Source organism: Crotalus tigris, unplaced genomic scaffold (genome assembly GCF_016545835.1).
Source record: "Crotalus tigris isolate CLP2741 ecotype Arizona unplaced genomic scaffold, ASM1654583v1 scf7180000024383.4638030, whole genome shotgun sequence".
Classification (NCBI taxonomy): domain Eukaryota; kingdom Metazoa; phylum Chordata; class Lepidosauria; order Squamata; family Viperidae; genus Crotalus; species Crotalus tigris.
Genome location: NW_024100553.1, coordinates 1,663,405 through 1,686,146, shown reverse-complemented (window position 1 = coordinate 1,686,146; position 22,742 = coordinate 1,663,405). Strand labels below are relative to the sequence as shown.

The 22,742-nt window shown below is 36.0% G+C and overlaps 1 protein-coding gene across 1 annotated transcript in view; it reads left to right on the top strand.

Moving 5' to 3' along the window:
- SUCLG2 (succinate-CoA ligase GDP-forming subunit beta) overlaps window positions 1–22,742 on the top strand; it is a 257,487-nt gene that overhangs the window by 133,857 nt on the left and 100,888 nt on the right. The window contains exons 3-6 of the mRNA XM_039328642.1: window positions 12,604–12,703; window positions 12,808–12,898; window positions 18,856–19,008; window positions 21,422–21,511. Coding sequence (XP_039184576.1) covers window positions 12,604–12,703; window positions 12,808–12,898; window positions 18,856–19,008; window positions 21,422–21,511 — 434 coding nt within the window. The remainder of the gene's footprint in view (window positions 1–12,603; window positions 12,704–12,807; window positions 12,899–18,855; window positions 19,009–21,421; window positions 21,512–22,742) is intronic.

Here is a 22,742-nt window from a genome sequence, read left to right as displayed (position 1 = left end):
GAATGTTTATTTATCAAGATATGCAAATTCTTTAGCTTTCTTGCCCTCAGTTCTGCAAGGCATAAAGAAACAGATAAAGAAATAAAGAAGGAAAGATAGTTCTTAATCTCTCTCCTCTGGCTCCTAGATTTTGCCATTATCATAACAAAGAAAAAAAAAGAAAAAATTGAACGGAGTCCAGGAGTGCAGGTGTGCAGCTGGGGGCAAAAGCGGAGTGTTTTGTTCTTAATGATTGCCTGATTTCAGTGTTGCCTGCAAGACACAGCATAAAAAGTTATCCTTATAACAGCAAATCTTGTGAATCTGAGGAGTCTTTCCTTGCAAAAAGATTAATATATACTTTAGCATCCAAAATAAAGTATGTGGTGGTGGGGAGAATCTTCTGTGAGTCTTTATTCTGCCTGCTTTATGGCTGTAATGGAGAGTGGTTGCTTTGCTGTATTTGCATTTCTTGCAAGCATGGATGCTTTATTCTGATCCTGTGTTTTGCTTATGAATCTTGTGCAGTAAATTAGTCAAAGATAGACAAAGGCCTAATATTGTCCTATATATCCCAGTGTTGACCAATACTTGGAAGCTGGATGGGGAGGAATCTGCTTCAACCCAGCCCATTAAGATGGGATGGTGCCGATAAAGGAGAATATTTGTAGCTCAGGGTTGAAATGGGGGGGGTTCCAACAACCTGGACTTGGTTGTTTGCTTGCAGATGTTTCATTACCCAAACTAGGTAAGTTCTTCAGTGCTGGGATGGCTCCGGGTTTTGGTACCCCTGGTTCAGATGAGATACCATCTCTGACTGTTGCCAGAGAGTCAAACCAGATTTGCAGATCCACAAATGTGGCTAGGGAAATCTTTAGATAGATTCATCTTGCACACCAGTTGAGCTCATTCCTGGACCAGGACATTGCTCCTACTCACTCATGTTGAATTACTGCAAGGCATTCTCTGTATTGAGGACCATCTGGAAATTACGGCTGGTCCAGAATTACTGATAAGGGGAAGTTATGAGTGCTCCATGCTTTGCCCACTTACACCACTGCTGCAGAAGCTGCACTGATTTTCAGGTACAATTCCAGGTGTTCAGTTATCACCTGTAATGTCCTATGAAAGCTGGTTGGAAGACTTTTGGCCAGTCACTCTCTCTAAGCCCAACATATTCACAGGTTGGTTGTTGTGGGGAAAATAAAAGTTGGAAGGCATATTGTGTGTATTTGCCACCTAGAGTTATATATATAAAAAATAAAGGCGGGATTTAAATGAATATATAAAATGGCACAAAGCTAGGTTATTTGTAGGACCCACTCTACTAGAAGGCATGTTATAGGTTTCTTTCCTTAACTGTTGCTGCCTAACAAAACCTAGGTAGTGTGCCTTCTTGGTAGCTGCCCCTGGCCTTTGGAATCCTCTCCCTCCTCATAGCTGGCAAATCTCTGTCCTCCTAGCTTTTCAAAATGCTGTAAAGACCTGGTTTTTCTCCACAGGTCTTGGGATAACATGAGATTGTAGCACACAGATGTTTGACAGTTTGCTTGGATATGTAGGGATGTATTGTGTTTGGGATACCAAGAAATGTTATGCTGATTTTTATGATTTTTTTAAAAAAATATGTTGTTTAATTATGTGTGAGCTGCTCAGGGTTATGTTACCAAAGATGGACAGCTATACAAATATTTTAAATTAATTAATAAATATGAAATTGTTATTATTGAAATTATTATTATTAAAAGGAATGCTCATAATTTATTTTCTATTTATTATTTTGTAGAGAGAGAAAGAGATAGAGAGAGAGATCCACAAATAGGCAATATCAGTTGTTAAATCAATTCTAAAAGATATACTAGTCCCCAATGACACAACTGAGGGCAACATTTCTGTTGCTAAGCAAGATAGTTGTTAAGTGAGTCATACCACATTTTATGACCATTTTACCATAATTGCTAAGTGTTATTAAGTGAATCATGTGGTCATTAAGCAAATATGTCTTCCCCCATTAATTTTTCTTGTCATAAGCTGGCTGGAAGGGTTGCAAATGGTGATCAGATGTCCCAAGGACAGGGCAACCATCATACATACATGCCAGTTGCCAAGTGCCTGAATTTTTAATCATGTGACCGTGAGGATGCTACAACGATTGTAAGTGTGAGAACCATTTCATAAGTCACATTTTTCAGTGTCATTCAACTTTGAATGGTGATTAAACAAATGGTTGTAAGTTGGGAACTTACAGTTCAATACATAAAAAAACCCAAAGTTTGGATGTGACACAAATGGAAACCAATAATGCTTTCCAATTGAAGTTAAATTCTCCATCAGATTTTCTTTTAATCTAGGAAGTTATTCCTTGCATTGAAACATACTCCCACAATTTAATAAGCTATTTTCCCCAAAAAAGGAATCAAAGATATTTTCCATTATAAAGTGTATAAAGTCTCTGCAGTCATTAACATATATAGTGCTAGTTTACTATATTTTGGATAGATAGATTGTTTAGTGAAATTCGATAAGAGCATTTGAGGTTGTAATGGAATTACAACCTTCAGAATCTGTTCCATTCTGCTATAAATCATTTCTCAGTGCTGTTGAGCTGTAGATGACTACATTGCCGCCACAAATAAAAAAGGATGTAACCTGTTAATTTTAGTTTCAGTATTTTTTATAATAGGATTTGTTCTTTTAAGCAATCGGGATTGAAATAATATACCAATGGTGGAATATACTTTCTCCAAGTACAGGTGGTCCTTGACTTATGACCACAGTTGAGCCCAATGACTATAATAATGAACATGCCCAGGTGACTGTGTTGAATGAGGACTGGGAGAGTTATCTGGAAGTCATCAGAATTTTGAAAAGTGGTCATATACCAATAGACATGATATGCACAGCATCTATCTATCTATCTATCTATCTATTTATCTATCTATCTTTATCACATCATATCACATCATATCATATCATCTACACTGGTACCTTGGTACTCAACTGCTTTGGAATTGATCAAATTTGGTACTCAGTGAACATTTTGTCCCAGCACACATTGTTTGTTTGGTACTCAACGCACAAGCTACAAGTTGTCAGTGTCGGCTGCCTTGTGACTCACCATATTCCGTATTATTCCATAGGGGAAACATTTGTTTGGTACTTATTGATTTTGGGAGTCTTCACGCCTCCTGGAACCAATTAACAATGAGTACTAAGGTACTACTGTTTCCATCATTCCCATTCTCTCTATCTCTATTTCTCTATCTCTCTATTATAAAATTGAAAGCTTATATTTCTTTTGTCTGGAGGGGAAAAAAGTAAAAGATAGAACATGGAAATAGCCACCCATGGGGAGTGGGATGGGATAAAATGGTTAGAAAGAGAATGGATGTTAAGTTTAAAATTAAAAAAACAACATTCGAGTTGTTTGTGTAGACATTTATATCAAGATGAAAGCACTGACTACTACCTCTGGCAGGTGGGAGGCTGATCAGTGTTTTATAGAGAAACTTCCATTTCACACTTCAGTTTCATATCACAGTTTGTGTACTTGCTATTTGTGGGAGGGCGGTCTGTAAAACTATAGGCTGCTTTTGTATGCAGTTGGCCTTGTTCTAGCTCTTCCTACGTTAGAGGAAAGGGGAAAAAAATCTGTTATGTCTCATAATGTTTATATCACAGTCTTATCTGGGTCAAGAATACAGGTCCACTTAAGAAGAATTATCATTTTTATTCAATGACCTGGTGATCAGAAAATCATTTTCTTCACTCCCCCCCGCTTTTTTCTTCATGTCAGAAATTGATGCCCGTTTGCTAATTTTCTATTAAGACTATTTTAAAGGGGCCAACACTGGAGTCTGTATTAATAGGATGTCTAAGAACAGGCATAAGTTTCTCGGGCTGTGGATCAAAGAGCATAGTTTAGCTACTCTGTGTTTTTCTATTTTCAGTGGATACTTGTGCTGAGAAAAAGATGAAAGAAGCCGTAGGAAAACATGGGAAAGTAAAGCTGGGTGATTGTGCCTTTTTTTTCTTGTTAAAAATTATTCCAGTAAAATAATTTTACTTAATAAAACAATAATAAATAAAACAAAAAGGAAAGGAAAATAATACATATGCAGGCATGAAATAAATTTTACACTAGAATGAAAGTTGAAATAACAATGTAATTATTATAACAATTAAAAAAAACACAGCAAAACAAACAAGATAAAAAAGAATGTTGGAGACTACTAGAACACTGGTTCTCAACCTTTTTAATGCCGCGACCCCCAACCGGTTGTAAGTCGAGGAGTACTCAACCGGTCATAAGTCAAGGACTACTCAACTGGTGCAGCACCGTTTGCAGAATGAGACTTTTGGCGGGCTCAGCAGGGCAGAGACAGCCTGGACAATTCCTATTGGCTTTTGAAAGCCAATAGAATTAGGCTCTATTCAAGAGAGTCTATTCTATTGGCTTTCAAAAGCCAATAGAATAAAAGGGAGTAGCACAGCTAAGGAAAAGGGGGAAAAATGGCGGACTGCGTTGTTTGGCGACTCCCGTGAAATGGTCATTCGACCCCAAATGGGGTCCCGACCCACAGGTTGAGAACCAATGTACTAGAATGTTTCTCCTCCCTTATAACAGCATGTTTTAGCAATAAGATTCCATAAGAAATCAAAACAGGATCAATAAAAGAGTTACCAGCTAAGTGGGAATAGCTCACTGAGGAGCGACAAATACCAGGCTTTCCATATCATGGCAGGGAAGGTTGCAAGCTGCTGCCAGCTATTGATTTCTCATCCTCATCCTCCTTTGTTCCATTCATTTGAAGACCCACACAGTTTCTTGATGACCACAATAGGCAGAGTCAAGTTTGCAGTCCTTGAGCAAAAGAATCACATGGGCATCTTGCTTAATCGCCATTTCACAGAATGATCAAGATTCCAGTCCCTATTGTCATAAATTGAGGAATATTTGTAAATGCTTAAATAAGTAAGCTACATTGTTACATTGGTAAGTGATCTTCACTGCAGCCAGCTTATTTTTCAACACAGTTCATGTGACATGTTTAGTTTAGAATTAGATAGAATGCTTGTAGAATACCAAAGCTAGATAGACACAGCTAAAACCTTTAAATATTCCAGCTAAATTCTTCTTGTTTACATGGACTTTAATTATCATTTTATTTGTTTTTTTTAAATACTTAAATGGTTAGTTCCTTATTAGGTGAGATGCTAAGTCAAGGAAAAGGGAAAAGGACATTTTTGTTAAGTCACAGTAGTTAATATGAAGAGTCCTTGAGGCTCTCTGAGCTTGGTTGTGTGCTTGCAGACATTTCATTACCCAACTAGGTAACATCATCATTGCATAATACGAGCTTTAGAGCAGGATAGTAAGACTGTCACGCCTATACCTGTATAGCAAAATATCTCTTGTTATTGTACTGTTGTGGTCTGTAATTCCCTTTAAAACAGTGGTTCCCAACCTTTTCTATATCCCACACCCCTTGAACACTTCTGATATATTCTTACACCCCTTTCAAAAGTTTGAAATAACGGCAACAAATTTTGCATATACACTATAATTTTAAAAACCCAGGTTTTTGATCCCCTGGAATATTATCTCGCACCCTCGGGGTATGAGCACCCCTGGTTGGGAACCCCTGCTTTAAAGAGATAAAACATAGAAATAATTTGTGTGTAGATTGACAATCCCATATTGCTAGCCCATGAACCTATTAGCTTATTCCATGAACCAGTAGTTAAAATGATACACACTGCAGTGGGTTGAAGACAAGCTGCTCATTTTTGCTATAAACATTTGCAGCAGACTAGAGCAATCACTTTGCCAAAGTAGATCCAGTTTTTATTGATTTACAATAACCCAGTGCAAGCATAGCTGGCTCAGGAATTCTGGGAGTTGAAATCCATGAGTCATAAAAGAGCCAAGGTTGCCTGCCCCTGATCTAGTCTCTTACTCTGCTTTTCCTTGTCTCATTTGTTGATCCTTCATTGTTCACTATATTTTTAATCTCACCTTCCCAAATGATTAATGTATCTAAAAATACATGTATTATGATTTACTACATTCTTTTCATATTAGCAGACATTTAGCATTGAATTATTTTTTAATACTAATAACATTTACATATTTGTGCGATGCCACTGTAAAAATACAAATTTTCAGAAAGTGGTTTTCCTGGCCAATAATACAGTTTTAAAATTTTCTAATGCAAAGCTTAATGACTAAATTTGTGGCAAAACTAAAACTATAAACAAGCATCAGACTTACCTTTCTAATTTGTTTTTTTTTTTAGTTTGGAGCTGTGAAGCAAACACTAATGAATTTCACATTCAGTCTTGTAGTCCAATAGACAGCACTGGCAATTGATTGAGAAACCTTAATTGCAAAGTGAAGTGGTGCTGAGAATGCTGTGTGTGTTGTTATACTGCATTGTAGCACGTTCCAGTAGTTGTAAATATTGACATGACACTTTATTTGTCATGCTAATCTCTTTCTAAAAGAGAGAAGAAAAGAAAGAAAGATTGCATACTCTCAAAGGGAAAAGATTTAACATCTTGGAATTATTTGTAGATTTGTTGAAGCTACTTGATAGATGCTTACTAAAGAGATCCATTTTAATGTTGCTTTCCAACTATAGACTTATTTCATTTCCGGAGTCTGCTAGAAACTGGGTTTTTGATGCATTACCCAATAAGAATCAATACATCGTGTGTACATTTCAAATGAGTTTCAGGTTAAGTTTTTAATATGTGGTACTCTTTCCTGATGTGATGTGAGAATTCAGGCCAGAGACAAGATAAAAAATGTGGTCAGACATGTGCGAGCGCACACACACACCCAAACACACACACGAGATTAGTTGCAACAAGCTTTTTTAGAACTGAGACCTTCAAGGGAAAAAGAATCGGTACAGAGTGAATCTACTTGGTAAATACTAGAGCTTCAGGCCTGGTTATTGTAAAATAGGATTTGGCTGATTTACTTCATTTTCCACAGTTTGGGCAAATAATTGTGGAATTAAATTACTTCATGTCATTTCCCTTTAGGTGCAGGAAGCCTGCCTAGCCTGTTTTCCCTGCTATATTGATTAAGAGTGGAAATCTAACCTCAGATCACGGGTGTCAAACTCGATTGCATCACGTGATGTTTTTTGCCTTTGCGGAGCCAGGATGAGCATGGCCTGCACATGATACATCTGGCCCGCAGGCCGCCAGTTTGATACCCCTGCTTTAGATAGTTAGGCTTCCTTTGCTTATGGATTTATTTACTTCTTTCATAATGGTTGCATGTAAGATATTTTGCTGCCTCAGTGCTCTTTTGACAAGTTTGATAAAATTAAAAATATCTGTTCAGTTTGCTTCTTCCAACCCCAGCCTTTTTCGCCTTTATATGGTGCCAACATAAAAGTAATCAGTATATAAGTTCTAATTATAATTGATTTGGCCTGAAAAGCTTGTGGCACAAAGAATAATGATCGGCATCATACTAACAAATAAAAAAGGGGGAAAAAACAAGAAAACAATGTTCAGAAAGACATAAAAAGAAAAATAGAAAAGAAAGAAAAAGGATGCAGAGAAATGGTTTCTAATATTCACAACAGTTATGACTACAATTATATTTTAATCTCTCAAGTTATATTATAATAATCTTCTTTCTATAATCTAGGTCTTTGAAGAAAAAATAATAATATGTCTCATTTTGTTCCATTCTGTATTAGTAGTAGAAATTTAAGTGTTCTTCTCCTTTATCTGTAATCTTTAATTCTTTCTAGTTCCTTCTAATGCACAACCTTCAAAATCTTATCCTTTCATATTTCTTTTAAAGAATTCAAAACATGATAAGGATTCTTATCTTGATCTTTAATCCATTCAAATAATGTCCTAGAACTTGCTTATTTTTTTTCTTTGTTCCTTTGCACAATTTTTTTCAAAACTTTAACAAATCTCCTTTGTAAATCCAAAATAGATTGCTCTTTTAGTTTGTTATTTGTATATCCTTTTTAATTATTAAGACATCAAATGGTTTCATTTGTATACCCAGTGTAGTATCTTTTTTCCATATCGTTCTTGTAGTCTGTCATTTTAAAATTCACTTTTAGATAACTATCAATCTTTCTAGTAAAACTTGTTCCTCTTACATAACATCTTCCAAACACTGTCTATCATGACAGATGCCCTTAAGTTTAACATCTGGATCTATTGTTCAAAAATATAATTTAATATATCTAATGCTCTATTTTGCTCCACTCTGTATTGTAAGTCAAATTGAAGTGTTCTTTTCTTTAATTGGAATCTTTAATTCCTTCTAGTTCCTTCTAATATCCAACTTTCAAAGTTCCATCCTTTCATATTTTTTAAAGAATTCAAAACATGGGAAGATTCTTATAATTAATTCAAAAATCAAATCCATCTGGGCCTTTAATCCATTTATAACTTTCTAAAATCAAAGTTCTAATCAACCTTTTGCTGTTTATTTCAAAATAATTTTTAAAGTCCTTGAACTTGTATTTAAACTTCTTTTACTAATGATTGGAAGAAACTCACCCAGTGTCAATCTAAAGGTTCCTAATAGCTGAAAAGCAGCTCACAAGCAATTTCCGAAAGCGATTAGAAAAGGAAGTATGTGAATCTGGTGCCCTTTGAAAAGGAACTGACTTCACTCAACTGATGTGAGTGAAGATGGTGTTAGCTGCTCTCCCAGAGTTTTAAACCCACTGGAGCTCATTGTCTGGAGCACTTGTGGGCAAACTCAAGTTCTTTCCTTGTCCAGAAAGGAATTCCAAAGAGCTGGTCCTCTCACCAGCAGTTCAATCTACCACACTCACTGGCTCTATTTTTTGCAGAGCCATTTTCAGTTCACCATTTCTTCTCTGAAAGTGTTAAAAATAATTAAATACTCATAGTGGCTATTAACAGTAACAAAATAAATGTTCTGTCACAATGGACAGAGTGATTTTTGGTTATTAATACTATCTCCTGGATCATAATTTATTTGAACGTTCATCCTGATAATTTGTATGCTGGACAACACAGAACTAAAACTGGATCTTCGGAGCAGGGGAGGGTTCATTTGCGTTTTCTTGAATTCTACCCTTGGGGGTGATAATGAATTATTTAGAAAATCTAGGACTGAGATAGGAGGTATATTAGAATGCAAGGCAGATGTTGAAATAGAAGGGTTTGTGGCTTAGAGCAATATATATGAAAAGTAAACGCTTGGAAATAGATATTTTTTAGCGTATGCCATGTGTAAGCTATCTGGAAAGAAAAATGTCTTTTTTCTACTTTAACTGTACTCTTTTGTAATATGGATTTACAGTACAATAGATTAAAGATTTTTTTCTTGCTTGGTGATAATCTTTCTTGCTTTCAGTCTGTATTTTTTATGTGCTATCTGTAACTCAATGCCTCCAGGGCATCCCCCATCTCTTTAAAATCCTGATGATTCTAAGCACTTTGCTTAAATCCTGTTTCCTGATGATTCCTAAACACTTTGCTTCCAGCCGTGTACCGCACAAGTATACAACCTGGGACCGTATCCAGACTTCCAAAGCCATGGTTGCAGCCCTTCAGAAGCCTCCAAAAGTTATTACTGAATTTTAACTTTTAATATGACAGCTGTATATTGAATATCTCAGGGGTTGCCACAAAGAAGAGGGAGTCAAGCTATTCTCCAAACCACCTGAAGGCAACTGATGGAAACTAATCAAGGAGAGAAGCAACCTAGAACTAAGGAGAAACTTCCTGACAGAACAATTAATCAGTGGAACAACCTGCCTCCGGAAGTTGTGAATGCTCCAACACTGGAGGTTTTTAAAAAGAGACTGAACAGTCATTTGTCTGAACTGGTATAAGGTTTCCTGTCTGAGCAGGGAGTTGGACTAGAACACCTCCAAGGTCCCTTCCAACTCAATTATTATTGTTGTTGTTTTTGTTGTTATTATTATGGATCATCGCACACTTAGCCAGATGTTCAGACTGGATTTGACATTTTTGTCTACCTATTGAGTCCTTACCAAGGACCTGGGATAGGCAGATGTGGATGTTTGATGGTATTACAGATATTGTTTCAGGATGGAAGCAGTTCCTAGTAAGGCTGCCTTTTACAATTGACTAATGGCGAATTTGTTAATGTCAGTGGTGTTCAAGTAGTGCTCCAGTTGTTTTGGGATTGCACTTAAGACACCTCCCCCTCCTCCTCCTCCTCCTCCTCCTATTATTATTATTATTATTGTTATTATTATTATTATTATTATTATTATTATTATTATTATTATTATATCTCTGTAACTGGAGATTAATTTTATTTTAGAGCAACACGGCTAGGCAATTATTTGCTTTTCTCTATGGACAGTAGAGATTGTAGCAGAGTAATTATCTAATCCAGCCCTGTATTTATGTGCCCAGATTATTCATATCTCTTGTAGACCACTCCTCTGCATAATGATTGGCATTGATTTGTCTAATTTGGGCTTTTACCTGGCCTCTTTTTTGGAGGAAAATACATTGGAGTATTGTATCTGCAATTTTTCTTCTCTGGAAAAAATAAGATAGCAAGAACACAAAGCAGATAACAGAAGAGCTGTGGAAGTTATATAGCATGTGACTATATTTAAAATTTGTATTCATATTAGTTCCCAAACTTTGGACAGTGACCATGTTTGGTTAAGGCACCAGGTTAAAAACCAGGAGACTGTGAGTTCTAGTCCTGCTTCAGGCATGAAATCTGCTGGTGGACTTTTGGACAGTCACTCTGTCTCTCAACTCAACTCAGTTCACAGGGTTGTTGTTGTGGGGAAAATAGGAGGAGGAAGGAATATTAGATATGTCCACCACCTTAGGTTATTTTAAAACATAATAAAGGTGGGATAAGAAAATAAATAAAGTGGTGCTATTCGCATGAATATGAAAAATCTTCATAATGCAAATAACTTCAGAGGAGGTATGTTTTTTTTCTTAATATTGCAACTAGAAAATGAAATGTGAAACTGACCTCTCAGCCAGCTGGAATTCTAGCAATAGTTAACCCCTTTCAACAAAACTCTTTCACCCCCTTTCTCTCCCCCCCTCCAAACAGAGGGATTGACATTTTAAAAACTGATCGTGTGAATCTAAGGCACAAGTGACATCCTCTCTAACTGGACTGTAAGTCATCCATTTTCAAGAATTACTAATTGCTGTCAGAGGAAAGCATAAAGAGGCAAACCTGATAAACTGTTCGTGTTCTTTACTGTCAATATATATTTTTTGTGCCTGGTTTTCAAAACCGCTTTCCTTTTTCATCACCATAAATTTGGCATTCCACACGAAGCATGGAATCAGAATTAAAATGTTGCTTGGCTGGTCATGGTGAGTCATTAGTAATGGTATTGAGGGAATCATCCTGGTCACTATCTGTTAGTCTTGCTCCTATTATTCAATAGGCGTTCACAATTAGAAATAGTTACTACAACACTTGGAGCGTTTGTGAGGATGCTTATTTTTTTTTCTCCTTGATAATGCCTAGTTTATGGGCATTATTATAATGTTGGCAGATTCCTTTCCTAATGACTCCTAGCATGGATTTTTGTGCTTTTCCAGAGTTGTTACAGATGAGCTGGCATTTTTGTCCGGCTATCTAATATAATTCCATGGTCTTGTTCCTGGTTAGTTATAGATGGTTCCAATTCCATAAATGTGAATTTAAAGTTAACCTTCTTCCTCCTCCACTTGCGTTACTTAAATTGCATTACATTTCTAAAATTAATTGTGCTTGCCATTTGGGTAACTATTCATCTATGTAAATCAGATTCCTTTCGGATCTTGCACCAGGCTGAATAGTTCACTATTATCTACAGACTTGTCTAGCTCACTCCTCCTGCTGGATTCAAGGGGAGATCTGAAGAACACACAGTGTCAGTACTCAGTAGGATTTTAATTTCTTGAAAGGGCTAGTTCATCTCTTATCCCTAAGGCAAGTTATTTTATGAACAGGTTTAAAAGCACTGGTCTCGGTACAGATCCTTGCAAAATTACACTCCCTAATTTTCTCTGCTGAGAAATTTGCCCATTTATTCTTACTCTTTTCTTTCTGCCTTATAATAACTACAGTAGCTTGCAATCCATAAAAGGCCAGTTCCTCTGCTCCTGGCTCCTGAGTTTCTTCAACAGCTTTAATGAGGATCTTTGTCAAAGGCTTTGTGAAAATCCATGTATTGAGTGTCATCTCCATTCATCTGCCTGTTAACACTCTCAGTAAACTCTGCAAGATAGGTGAGGCAGGTTTTACTTTGGTGAATTCCATGCTGATTTTTTCCTTCAGCAAGGTTTGTTCCTCCATGTTATTTTTTCTTTTAATTACTGTTTTCAACTATTTTCCTGGGACAAATGTTAACCTTAGTGGCTTATAATTTCCTGTATTTCTCCTGAGCCCCTTTTTACCATTTTCCATTTTATTCATTGTCTCCGTGACTGCCAATCTAAAGTTGCATTGCGTTATTCACATGTGTATGCTCTTAAATTAAACACAGAGCTGTTCTTTTAACATTAATATGCAGGAGCATTTTTCCAGTCAACTGTCACATAATAAAATTGGTTCATCCAGGTTGTAGCTTAAATACATTTTTCTCTTCTTAACAGAAGCAACAGAAATTGTGTTGAAGGCTCAGATTTTAGCTGGAGGAAGAGGCAAAGGTGTGTTCAGCAGCGGTTTGAAAGGAGGTGTACATTTAACAAAAGAGTGAGTCTAGTAAATGCAACATTTTTTAAAAAAAATATTGCTTCTTTAAAAATTGTTTTAATATTCATATAATAATTTATTAATTGATTCCTCTTTTTTTGTAGCCCTAAAGAGGTAGGACAGCTTGCTAAACAGATGATTGGATATAATCTTACAACGAAACAAACACCAAAAGGGGGTGTTAAAGTTAAGAAGGTAAGAAAACCTCCCACCTGAATATCAGAATAAATATTATCAGGTGCAGTAGGAAGCTACTGAGTCAATTACAGTATGTTATTGTTCACTAGATCTATATCAAATAAGTGTTCATATGAGAATGAACAGTACACATTGCTTATTTACATTCTTCACTTTTTATATTTTACTTCTTGCTTATAAATGTCAACTCAAAAAGCACATTCTATTTAAGTTTTCTTCTGTGGTCTAGCAGAATAGAAATAATTTATCCTCTATAAGTCATCAGTGGTGGTATTTGCTAAGATCCAAAGTACTTAAATGACACAATGTGCATCTTATATGTATAAGGTGACCAGTTTGATCTACACAACAGTCATGTTAAAAAAATCTCACTCAGGAGACCTATGAAAAATCTGTGGATATTTTCTTTTCTTTTCTTGTGGAGCTAATGTTCAGAGAAGACAGGACTTGCCTAGGAGGGTTCCAATTTTCAGTGGTTTGTGTGTGTGAGTGTGTTTGTTTTTAAAATTTCAGCACCATCTCCCTAAATTGGTCTGAAAAGAACAATTTCTTGGAGTAATGATGAATTGAAAGTACATAGGTGTAAAAAGATGCTTGATAGATACAGTTGTGTTCACAGGATATGATGAGGTTAAGAATGCTCAAGAATGTAAAAATATAAAAATATCTAACCAAAATTTAACTTAGTCAAACATTATGTTTCTCACAGAGCCAATCTAAGTACTTTTGAGGTGCTTGTAAGAAAGAGATAGAGATATACTCTTTTCCATTATTTCCCTGCAACTATATTGGTTGGAGAATTGTTCCTTCTTATAGAGAGGTAGTATTGATTTACAGGCCTTGATAGAGCTGTCTTCCATGAAACACTAAAAGTTGGCTTAGAAGATAGAATACAATAGTGATCCATGATAGAAATTAAAAACCAGAATTTAAATGCCTTAACCATAATTAAGTAAACTTTTGCAATGACTGAATTAATGACTTAAAACCATTATTTCAGATTGCAGTTCTCTGTGCTTATATGCAAAGGTTCATTGATTTCAGTGGAATACTGAAATATAGGACAATGCAAGAACATTTTACATATCTAAAAACAACATTCATCCTTTTTAAACCATCCAGCTTATCCTAGGCCTTACTTTAAGGGCCTTGAGCATCTTGACACAAAAGGTTACTCTTTTACTTACAACTAAAATATGACTTATCAATGGTCAAGTTAAATTTGAAAAGTAATCTTGTGTTATATTAATATACATGTCAAGTCATTTGGGAATCAATGATGATTATTTTGATTATTAGTTGAGAAAAGACAGAGAATGTCAGCATATTGATACATTAAATCAGGCATGCCCAACCCCTTATGGAGCCCCATAAGATTGTACACTTTTGACATTATTATGTGATTTATATACATTAACTTATTATATATTTTATATAATATGAGCTATGGTGGCGCAGTGGTTAGAATGCAGTACTGCAGGCTACTTCTGCTGACTGCTGGGTGCTTGGAGTTCGACAGTTCAATTCTCACCGGCTCAAGGTTGACTCAGCCTTCCATCCTTCTGAGATAGCTAAAATAAGGACCCAGATTGTTGGGGGCAATAGGCTGACTCTGTAAACCACTTAGGGAGGGCTGTAAAGCACTGTGAAATGGTATATAAGTCTAAGTGCTATTGCTATTGCTATATGTGACCCAATTCCTCTTCACTCAAAGCATCTCAGGCAAGCCAAAACGTTATACCCTCATGCATTAAAGCTTGTAATCTTTTAATGCTGCCATAAAGTGGACAAATTCTATACTGTAGTTTGTAGGTGGACAAACTGCCAGCTGGAATGAATACATCTGATTTTGTTCATTTGTTAAAAAAAATAATAATACCTTCAAACTCCAACACAATTGTTTCTAGGATTTTGATCAAATGGAGAATTAATCTCCAAAACAGAATTTCCAATTCATATGGAAGGAAGCTTCAAGCTCAATGACTTCCACCAGAATTTTGCAATTTTTTTCTGAGCTTCTCCAGAGCAGTGTGGTGACCTAGAGGTGGATCTCTCGCCTGACAATCAGGAGACTGTGTTCAATCCTAGATAGCAGCAGATATTTCTCTCTCTGAGCACAATGAGTAATTGTCATTGTAAACTCTGCATAGGCATCAGGAAGTGCATCCAGCCAGTAAATGCTCAGCTCCAATCAGTTGCTCCGACCCTATTTGCAGGGTCATCAAAAGAAAAAATATATATCTAAGTTTCTGTAAAAATGGACTGCTCTTTTTCTTTCACTTCCATAAAGAGAAAATCTAGGCAATCAGAAGACAGGGAGGGCAGTTCACTTTCAGTCAAAGTGAGTATCTTAATTGCTCTTGCATAGATTCATCTATGGGGAACAATTGTTCTTTGTCTTGTTTAATCTCATCTTTTCAGCCTACAAGACCAAAAATGTGCTAAAATACTACCTAATACAACTCCTGGTGGCATTTGTATGTGTCTTTGGAAGCAGCATTAACCACCACAGCAGTCATTTTAAAATATTAGATTTAAAACTGAGATACCAAATGTTACACAAACTACTATGAGGTTTATTCCTGAGATTTATTAGCGTATAAAACAAAATATAGTGTACCGCTCCCCCTCATTCCCAAACAGCCACAGTTACGTAGTTCATTTTACTTATTACATGAGAAGAAATAAGGGTTTTCAATAGAGAGCTCTCATAAACCAGTGAAATTCCATATCGCAGGACTTCTTGAAAAAGTTGGGTTAGAAGTGGCACAACCTAGTTTATAGTCCCCGGCGCAGTTGTCCTCCTTATCAACCAATGAGCTTTTGAAAGTACATTTCTTTCCCTGCAGTGATACATAAAAATGTTAGTGCAAGATCAATCTATCTTAAATAAACAGAGTTTCCCTCCTGGCTCCATCAAACTATTTTATAGGTTTACATAAAATTCTCCTATGGCATCATGACATTTGGAGAGCTTGGTTATCTTCAAAGACAGCTTCAGTATATCGTAGTTGATTTACCTGCCCCTGTTCTCTAAGCAATAAAAGAATTTAACTTTATTGAAGTTTGATTTAGATGGATGGATTTTTAAACAAAAATAATTATAGAGTTTCTTGTAATAATATTCTGTGGAAGATATTACAGAAGCTTCTGATAATAAGGATGTGAATTCTTTCCATTCATTTAAAATTTAAATATTTTGTCTTATTAATCCTGGCAGTATTAACAATTTTATTTAAAAAAATAAAATTTGCAAAGTTTTTCTAAATGAGTATAACTTTATGCTTGGTATCATCTTTGGTACATATTTGTACTGTATGTGGAGAGATATTCTTTTAGGGACATGTATTTAAATATTGATGCATTTATAGACATCTCTATATGTGTTTCTATGCTGTATGTATTGTTGTTTATGGATTGTTTCCCAGAGTACTATTTGTATACTGTATGTATAGAAAGATGCAGATGTAAATATTCTTGAGTATTGGTGAGCCTATATTGGAAGTTTCTGCTGCCTGTTTGATACAGAGAAGACTTCATGTCTCAACTTTTATACAGTACAGGCAACGTCATGTTGCATCTCCATGGCATATACTTTTGTCTGCATGTCTGTATCTGTGTGGACTAAAGGTCCAATTCTTTACCACCCAGATATTGAGATAGCAAAGAGAAATAATTACAGATTTTTACTGTACTATGGATAAATCAGAATAAAAAGTTGGTTAATCTGTCAATATATTGGACTTTTAGAGTTCCTTGGAAATTCCATTGGACAAAATAAAATTCTACATTATTGAACTATAAGGAACATGTGCATGTATCCTAGTTGTATGTTCAGATGGAATTATATCACAAATAAAAGATGGCCCACATGTCACAATGAATGCCAAATTATAGTTCCTTGTGGGTAAATCTGAGAAAATGAGGGAGGGAAAGGAAGGGAAGGAAGGAAGGAAGGAAGGAAGGAAGGAAGGAAGGAAGGAAGGAAGGAAGGAAGGAAGGAAGGAAGGAAGGAAGGAAGGAAGGAAGTCTAAATGAGATAAGTAAGCACAAGAAATACATCAATGTTGGATTGAAGCACAGTGAACTTTGATGGAAATTCCACTGGGTCTTCATCAGGACAGCTAACACTCAATATTTTCTCTCTGGACCAGAGGGACAATTTTCACTTTTTAAATGAAAGGTGAATTTCATATTAAATGTCAGTATTGCTTTACCAGATGATATGGTTAGAGGTGGGCATGAAATGAAAACCAAACCTTGTTTTGGGTACATCGTGTTTTAGGATTTGGGCAGACATGTTCCAACCAGGCTTGGATTTCCAGCTGAAATCTGGAACCTCTAGTTCCAAATTTTGGATAAATTCTGGATAGCCTTGTGAAGCCATTATAGCCTGATGTCTTAACCACTACACCAAACTCTCATGTATATATATATATTTGCCATGTTTCAGTTCAAATGTGGCCCAGCAATTTTTTTGCTTCTTGTTGCTGCCACCATGCTTGAATTCAAGCTGAGCATAACCTATCTTCCCCACCCATCTCTCCCTTTCCCTTCCTGCAATCATTTTTCTTTATTGGCACTATTCTGTATGTATTTTGTTTTCTCCGTGTTTATCTTTTTCTCTCTATGCCCAAAGCATTTCCCTAGAACAGATAATATAGAATTGCAATAAAGATATCATTTAATATCTATTACTGTCAGAAGGCTGAATAAGGAAGACCATCCCATGTTATAAATATCTTACTGAGGTTATTAAAGCTGGCATGCCTTTAAGATGCTATCCTATTCTGGTTAGTATAGCTGCTCCATCTTAAGAATTACCGTAAGATAAGGCACAATTCGTAATTTCGCATAGTGTTTATAGTGTGTGAATTATGTTTGTTGTTTGCTTAATATACTACTGAAATTATTGACAAGCATTATTTCGGATTAATTCTTTCACGTACTAAATGAGATTCCAATGACTTGATGTATATGTAACAATTGTAACAGTGCTGCAAGTATTGTGTGCATTTAGTGTGAAATGGTTGGGCTGTATTATAGGTGTGGATGTGCTTTAGTCTAATCTGTTTTGCAAGGGTGACCCTCAGGCCTAAAGAAGAAGAAGAAGAAGAAGACAATCTGCTGCCCTCATGAAATGTACAGCCCTAGAATAATTAGTTAGAAATTGTTTGATTCTATTTTTCACATATTTAATGGAGGTTGCTGCAGTTAAGGGGCATTAGCCTCTTATACCCACTAATTCCCCAAAATTGGGCCACTGTTTTCACCATAGGGGATAATCTGTATTGTGGATGATTCCCAGGACAAGCCCAGGAACAATCCATGTAGAGTTCAGTTCTTTATTTGCTTACATACAATAACAGAATCTTGCTACTACTATTCTCACCCTAAAGCAGGGGTCCTCAGCCTTGGCAGTTGTCTAAAGAATTGTGGAAGTTGAAGTCCATAAGTCTTAAAGTTGCCAAGATTATTGAGGACTCCTGCCCTAAAGGATATACTATGGGAGATCTAGGGAGAGGCTATCCTTACTTTCTTCCCGTCTCTTATCCAGCTCTGTGCTGTGCTGCCTCTTGTCTCCCCCACTGCCTTTCTGGAATGTTCTCCCTCTTTTCTGGGAAACTGCTCCTTCACTGTAGTCCATCACACCAACCCCCGTCCATAGACACATCTCTCACAGATTGCCCTAGGCTGAAATGGAAAGGTATAATATAAATACATGATGATAATATAATAAGGTACTCAAATGTTAATGAAATAATTGATTTTATAACACATCACTGAAGGATTCCAGAATGTGGGTTGAACTCTGGCATTTGTTTATTACATATGGTAGATACTTTTCCTCATTTGGAAGACTTTATTTCTTATATAGCCAATAAAATGCAAAGACTGTTGGGTATTGTTGGCCAAGGCATACTAATAATATATTGTCAAATTACATATTTTAGGTTATGGTGGCGGAAGCTCTAAACATTTCCAGAGAAACATATTTTGCAATATTAATGGATCGAGCTTGCAATGGACCTGTTCTTGTTGGGAGCCCACAAGGTGGGGTTGATATAGAAGAAGTAGCGGCTAAAACTCCAGAACTTATTTTCAAGGTAATAATCAAATATGGGTTGATGTGACTATATATAGAAGATTTAACATATCTGTAAAGCATTCATCAGATGTTCCAGATGTTCTTTATGCATTTATATAGAATGCATATAGAACATCCAGAAGGGGAACTAATGATTTTTAATATTTAATTTTAGTGTTTGTAAGCAGTCCAAAGTCCTCGTTAGATGAGATGGGCAGCACACAAATCTAATGAATAAAACGGGTTCCCAACCAGAGATGCGAGATGATATTCCAGGGGGTGCAAAAACTTGGGTTTTCAAAGTTATAATTTATATGCATAATTCGTTGCTGTTATTTTGAACTTTTGTAAGGGATGTGAGAATATATCAGAACCGTTTTAGAGGTGCAGGATATAAAAAAGGTTGGGAGCCGCTGGAATAAAATAATAAATAAATTCCTATAGATTTTGATACATATTTAACCCGAACAGGATGTGATCATCAATAACTGCTGTGCATCATGACATTATCACCCAAATTATGTGAATTATATATAGTAGTCTTTAACCTATAACAGTTCATTTAGTAACTGTTTGAAGTTACAATGGCACTGAAAAAAAGTGATTTGTGACCATTTTTCACATTTACAACCGTTGCAGTATCCTCATAGTCACATAATCAAAATTCAGACATTTGGCAATTGATTCATATTTATGATGTTTGCAGTGTCCCGGGGTCATGTGATCACCATTTACAACCTTCTGACAAACAAAGTCAATGGGGAAGCCAGATTCACTTAACAACCATGTTACTAACTTAACAACTGCAATGATTCACTTAACAGTGGCCAGAAAGTTCATAAAATGGATCAAAATTCACTTAACAACTGTCTTGTTTAGCAACAAAAATTTTGGAGCTGAATTAAAGGACTATCTGTACTTCCAAGTACATGGTTTATATTATTTGAACAATGGTGTAATCATTCTCCTATGCTAGAGCTTGTACAGATGTTCCCACGCTCTATGAATCTATTCATCTTTATCTCCCATTAAAAATTCTTACTTTGCAGAAATCTTGCTACTGCTTACTTCCCAAACTGTGAGCTGTACCTCCCTAGGGGAGGTGCAGATGGAGTCCAGAGGAGGTGTGAAAAGCCTTTTAGTTATGTTGTTAGAATAAATCCACCTTTCCCAAAGTTTCATTGCATTGTTTTCAGTGATCGCTCAGTTTTTAAGGGGAGGTATGAACAATAATATTGTACTGAAGGGAGGTGTGGTGGCAACCCAATTTATGGAATAGCAGATCTTAAAAAAAAAAGAGGTCCACATATTTATTCACGCTCTACATTTATAGCAGAATGGAACATGAGCATTTTCGAAGTGTTATTTTACTACATGTAGATCGAACGTATTTGAATGTAGTACAAAGTGGGACATAACTTTGGAAAAGTTTATAACAGAAGTAAATGACTTCTGCTAATGAGTAAATTCTGCAAGCTAATAAATACTGACTTGGTTAGTTTATTCTTTTTTTGCAGTACATGTCTGTTGAAGAAAAGTCTAATTGTATATCATGGGAATTATAGTCAGATAAATAGGTTTAAACTTGTAGCCTCAAAAAGCACTCTTTAAAATATGGGAGCCAGTTTATAAAGTCAGAGAATACAGCTTATCATAGACTGTAACACTATAAAGGAAATATGGATTATTTAAATTCATCTCCATTTAGATATCTGTGATGTCAAGAGTCTTAATTTCTTTGTTTAGTGCTGTAGTCTGATGGAGGTATAGTACTTTCAAATACCATACAATAGCAAAAGCATCTGATTCTATTGATTTATAAATTGTTCGCTATTCACTCAGCGGATAAACATTATATTTTACAAATTGGTTACTCAAAATTCCTTTTCTTTTCACACGACAGTCTGCTATTATTTCAAATTATAGGAGTGGGGAATGGCTACTATATGAAAGAATGCTTAATGAGAGAGTAACAAAGCTTAACATGGAACTGGTCTATAATTTGGTGAACACATAACGTTCTTTAAATAGCAGCAACAACAATAATAATAATGCATATTTGAACTGAACCATGAAGAAGAATATTGTTGGGCATTAACAAACATTGCTTTGGTTCCTTGTCTAAATTGGTCATAAAAATTAGCAGAATATGTATTCATCAATGCCATCTGTACAGTAATTAAAAGTGAAAACTGGTGTCAGATTGCCTTGTCAGCATGCCACCCTGAAGAATTTCACGATTTTCAGAGGGACTCTTTTCATGGAGAGTGTGGTAATTATAACATACCCTGTAGCTGCATTCTTGGAATTTTGGCAACTTGCCAAATTTTAATTGCTAATTTGCAAAATATGTTAAGGATTTTTTTTAACCATTGAAGTTATACATTTGTTTTCCAGCTGAATATTTTTATTTGTGCCCTTTGTTGTAACAGGAAGAAATAGATATTTTTGAAGGAATAAAAGATACTCAAGCAGTACGGCTGGCAGAAAATTTGGGATTCAAGGGGCCTTTGCAGCAACAGGTAATATTTTCAGGAATTAGCTTTTAACTATGCTGAATAATAATAATAATAATAATAATAGTAATAATAATAATAATAATAATAATAAGAAGAAGAAGAAGAAGAAGAAGAAGAAGAAGAAGAAGAAGAAGAAGAAGAAGAAGAAGAAGAAGAAGAAGAAGAAGAAGAAGAAGAAGTAGTAAGTAGTAGTAGTAGTAGTAGGAAGAGACCTTGGAGGTCATCTAGTCTAATCCCTGCTCAGACAGGAAACCCTATGCTAGGGGTGTCAAACTGCCGGTCCGCGGGCCAGTTTCATCATACGGAAGCGGCGCCCACCTCACAGCCGGCTATGGAAAAAAAATTGTGATATGTTGCATCACGTGACATGGCGAGTTTGACATCCCTGCCCTATACCATTTCAGACAAATGGCTGCCCAGTCTCTTCTTAAAAACTTGCAGTGTTGGAGCATTCACAGCTTTTGGAGGCAGGTTGTTCCACCGATTAATTGTTCTAACAGTCAGGAAATTTCTCCTTAGTTCTAGGTTGCTTCTTTGGTTGGTTGGTTTCCATCCGTTGCTTCTTGTCCTACCTTCAGGTGCTTTGGAGAATAGCTTGACTCCCTCTTCTTTGTAGCAGCCCCTCAAATACTGGAATACTGCTATCATGTCTCCTCTATTTCTTCTCTTCATTAAACTAGACATACCCAATTCCAGCAACAGTTCCTTATATGTTTTAGCCTCCAATCCCCTGATCATCTTTGTTGCTCTTCTCTGTACTCTTGCTAGGGTCTCAATATCGTTTTTACATTGTGGTGACCAAAACTGAATGCAGTATTTCAAGTGTGGCCTTACCAAGGCATTGTAAAGTGGTATTAACACTTCACGTGATCTTGATTCTATCCCTCTGTTAATGCAGCCTAGGACTGTGTTGGCTTTTTTGGCAGCTGTAGCACACTGCTGACTCATATTTAAGTGGTTGTCTACTAGGACTCAGAGATCCCTTTCACAGTTGCTACTATTGAGCAAGGTACCCCCTATACTATACCTGGGCATTTGATTTTTCTTGCCAAACTGTAGAACCTTACTTTTTTCACAATTGAATTTCATTTCATTAGATAGCGTTAGATGTCAGTGAATTGTTTTGCTCAATCCAACTTTAGGATATTTCTAGTTATGTATGAATTGTATTCAGGGTGTTGATGGTCTTTGTTTCATTATAATATCTTGTTATTTGATTTAAGCTTTCAGGAAA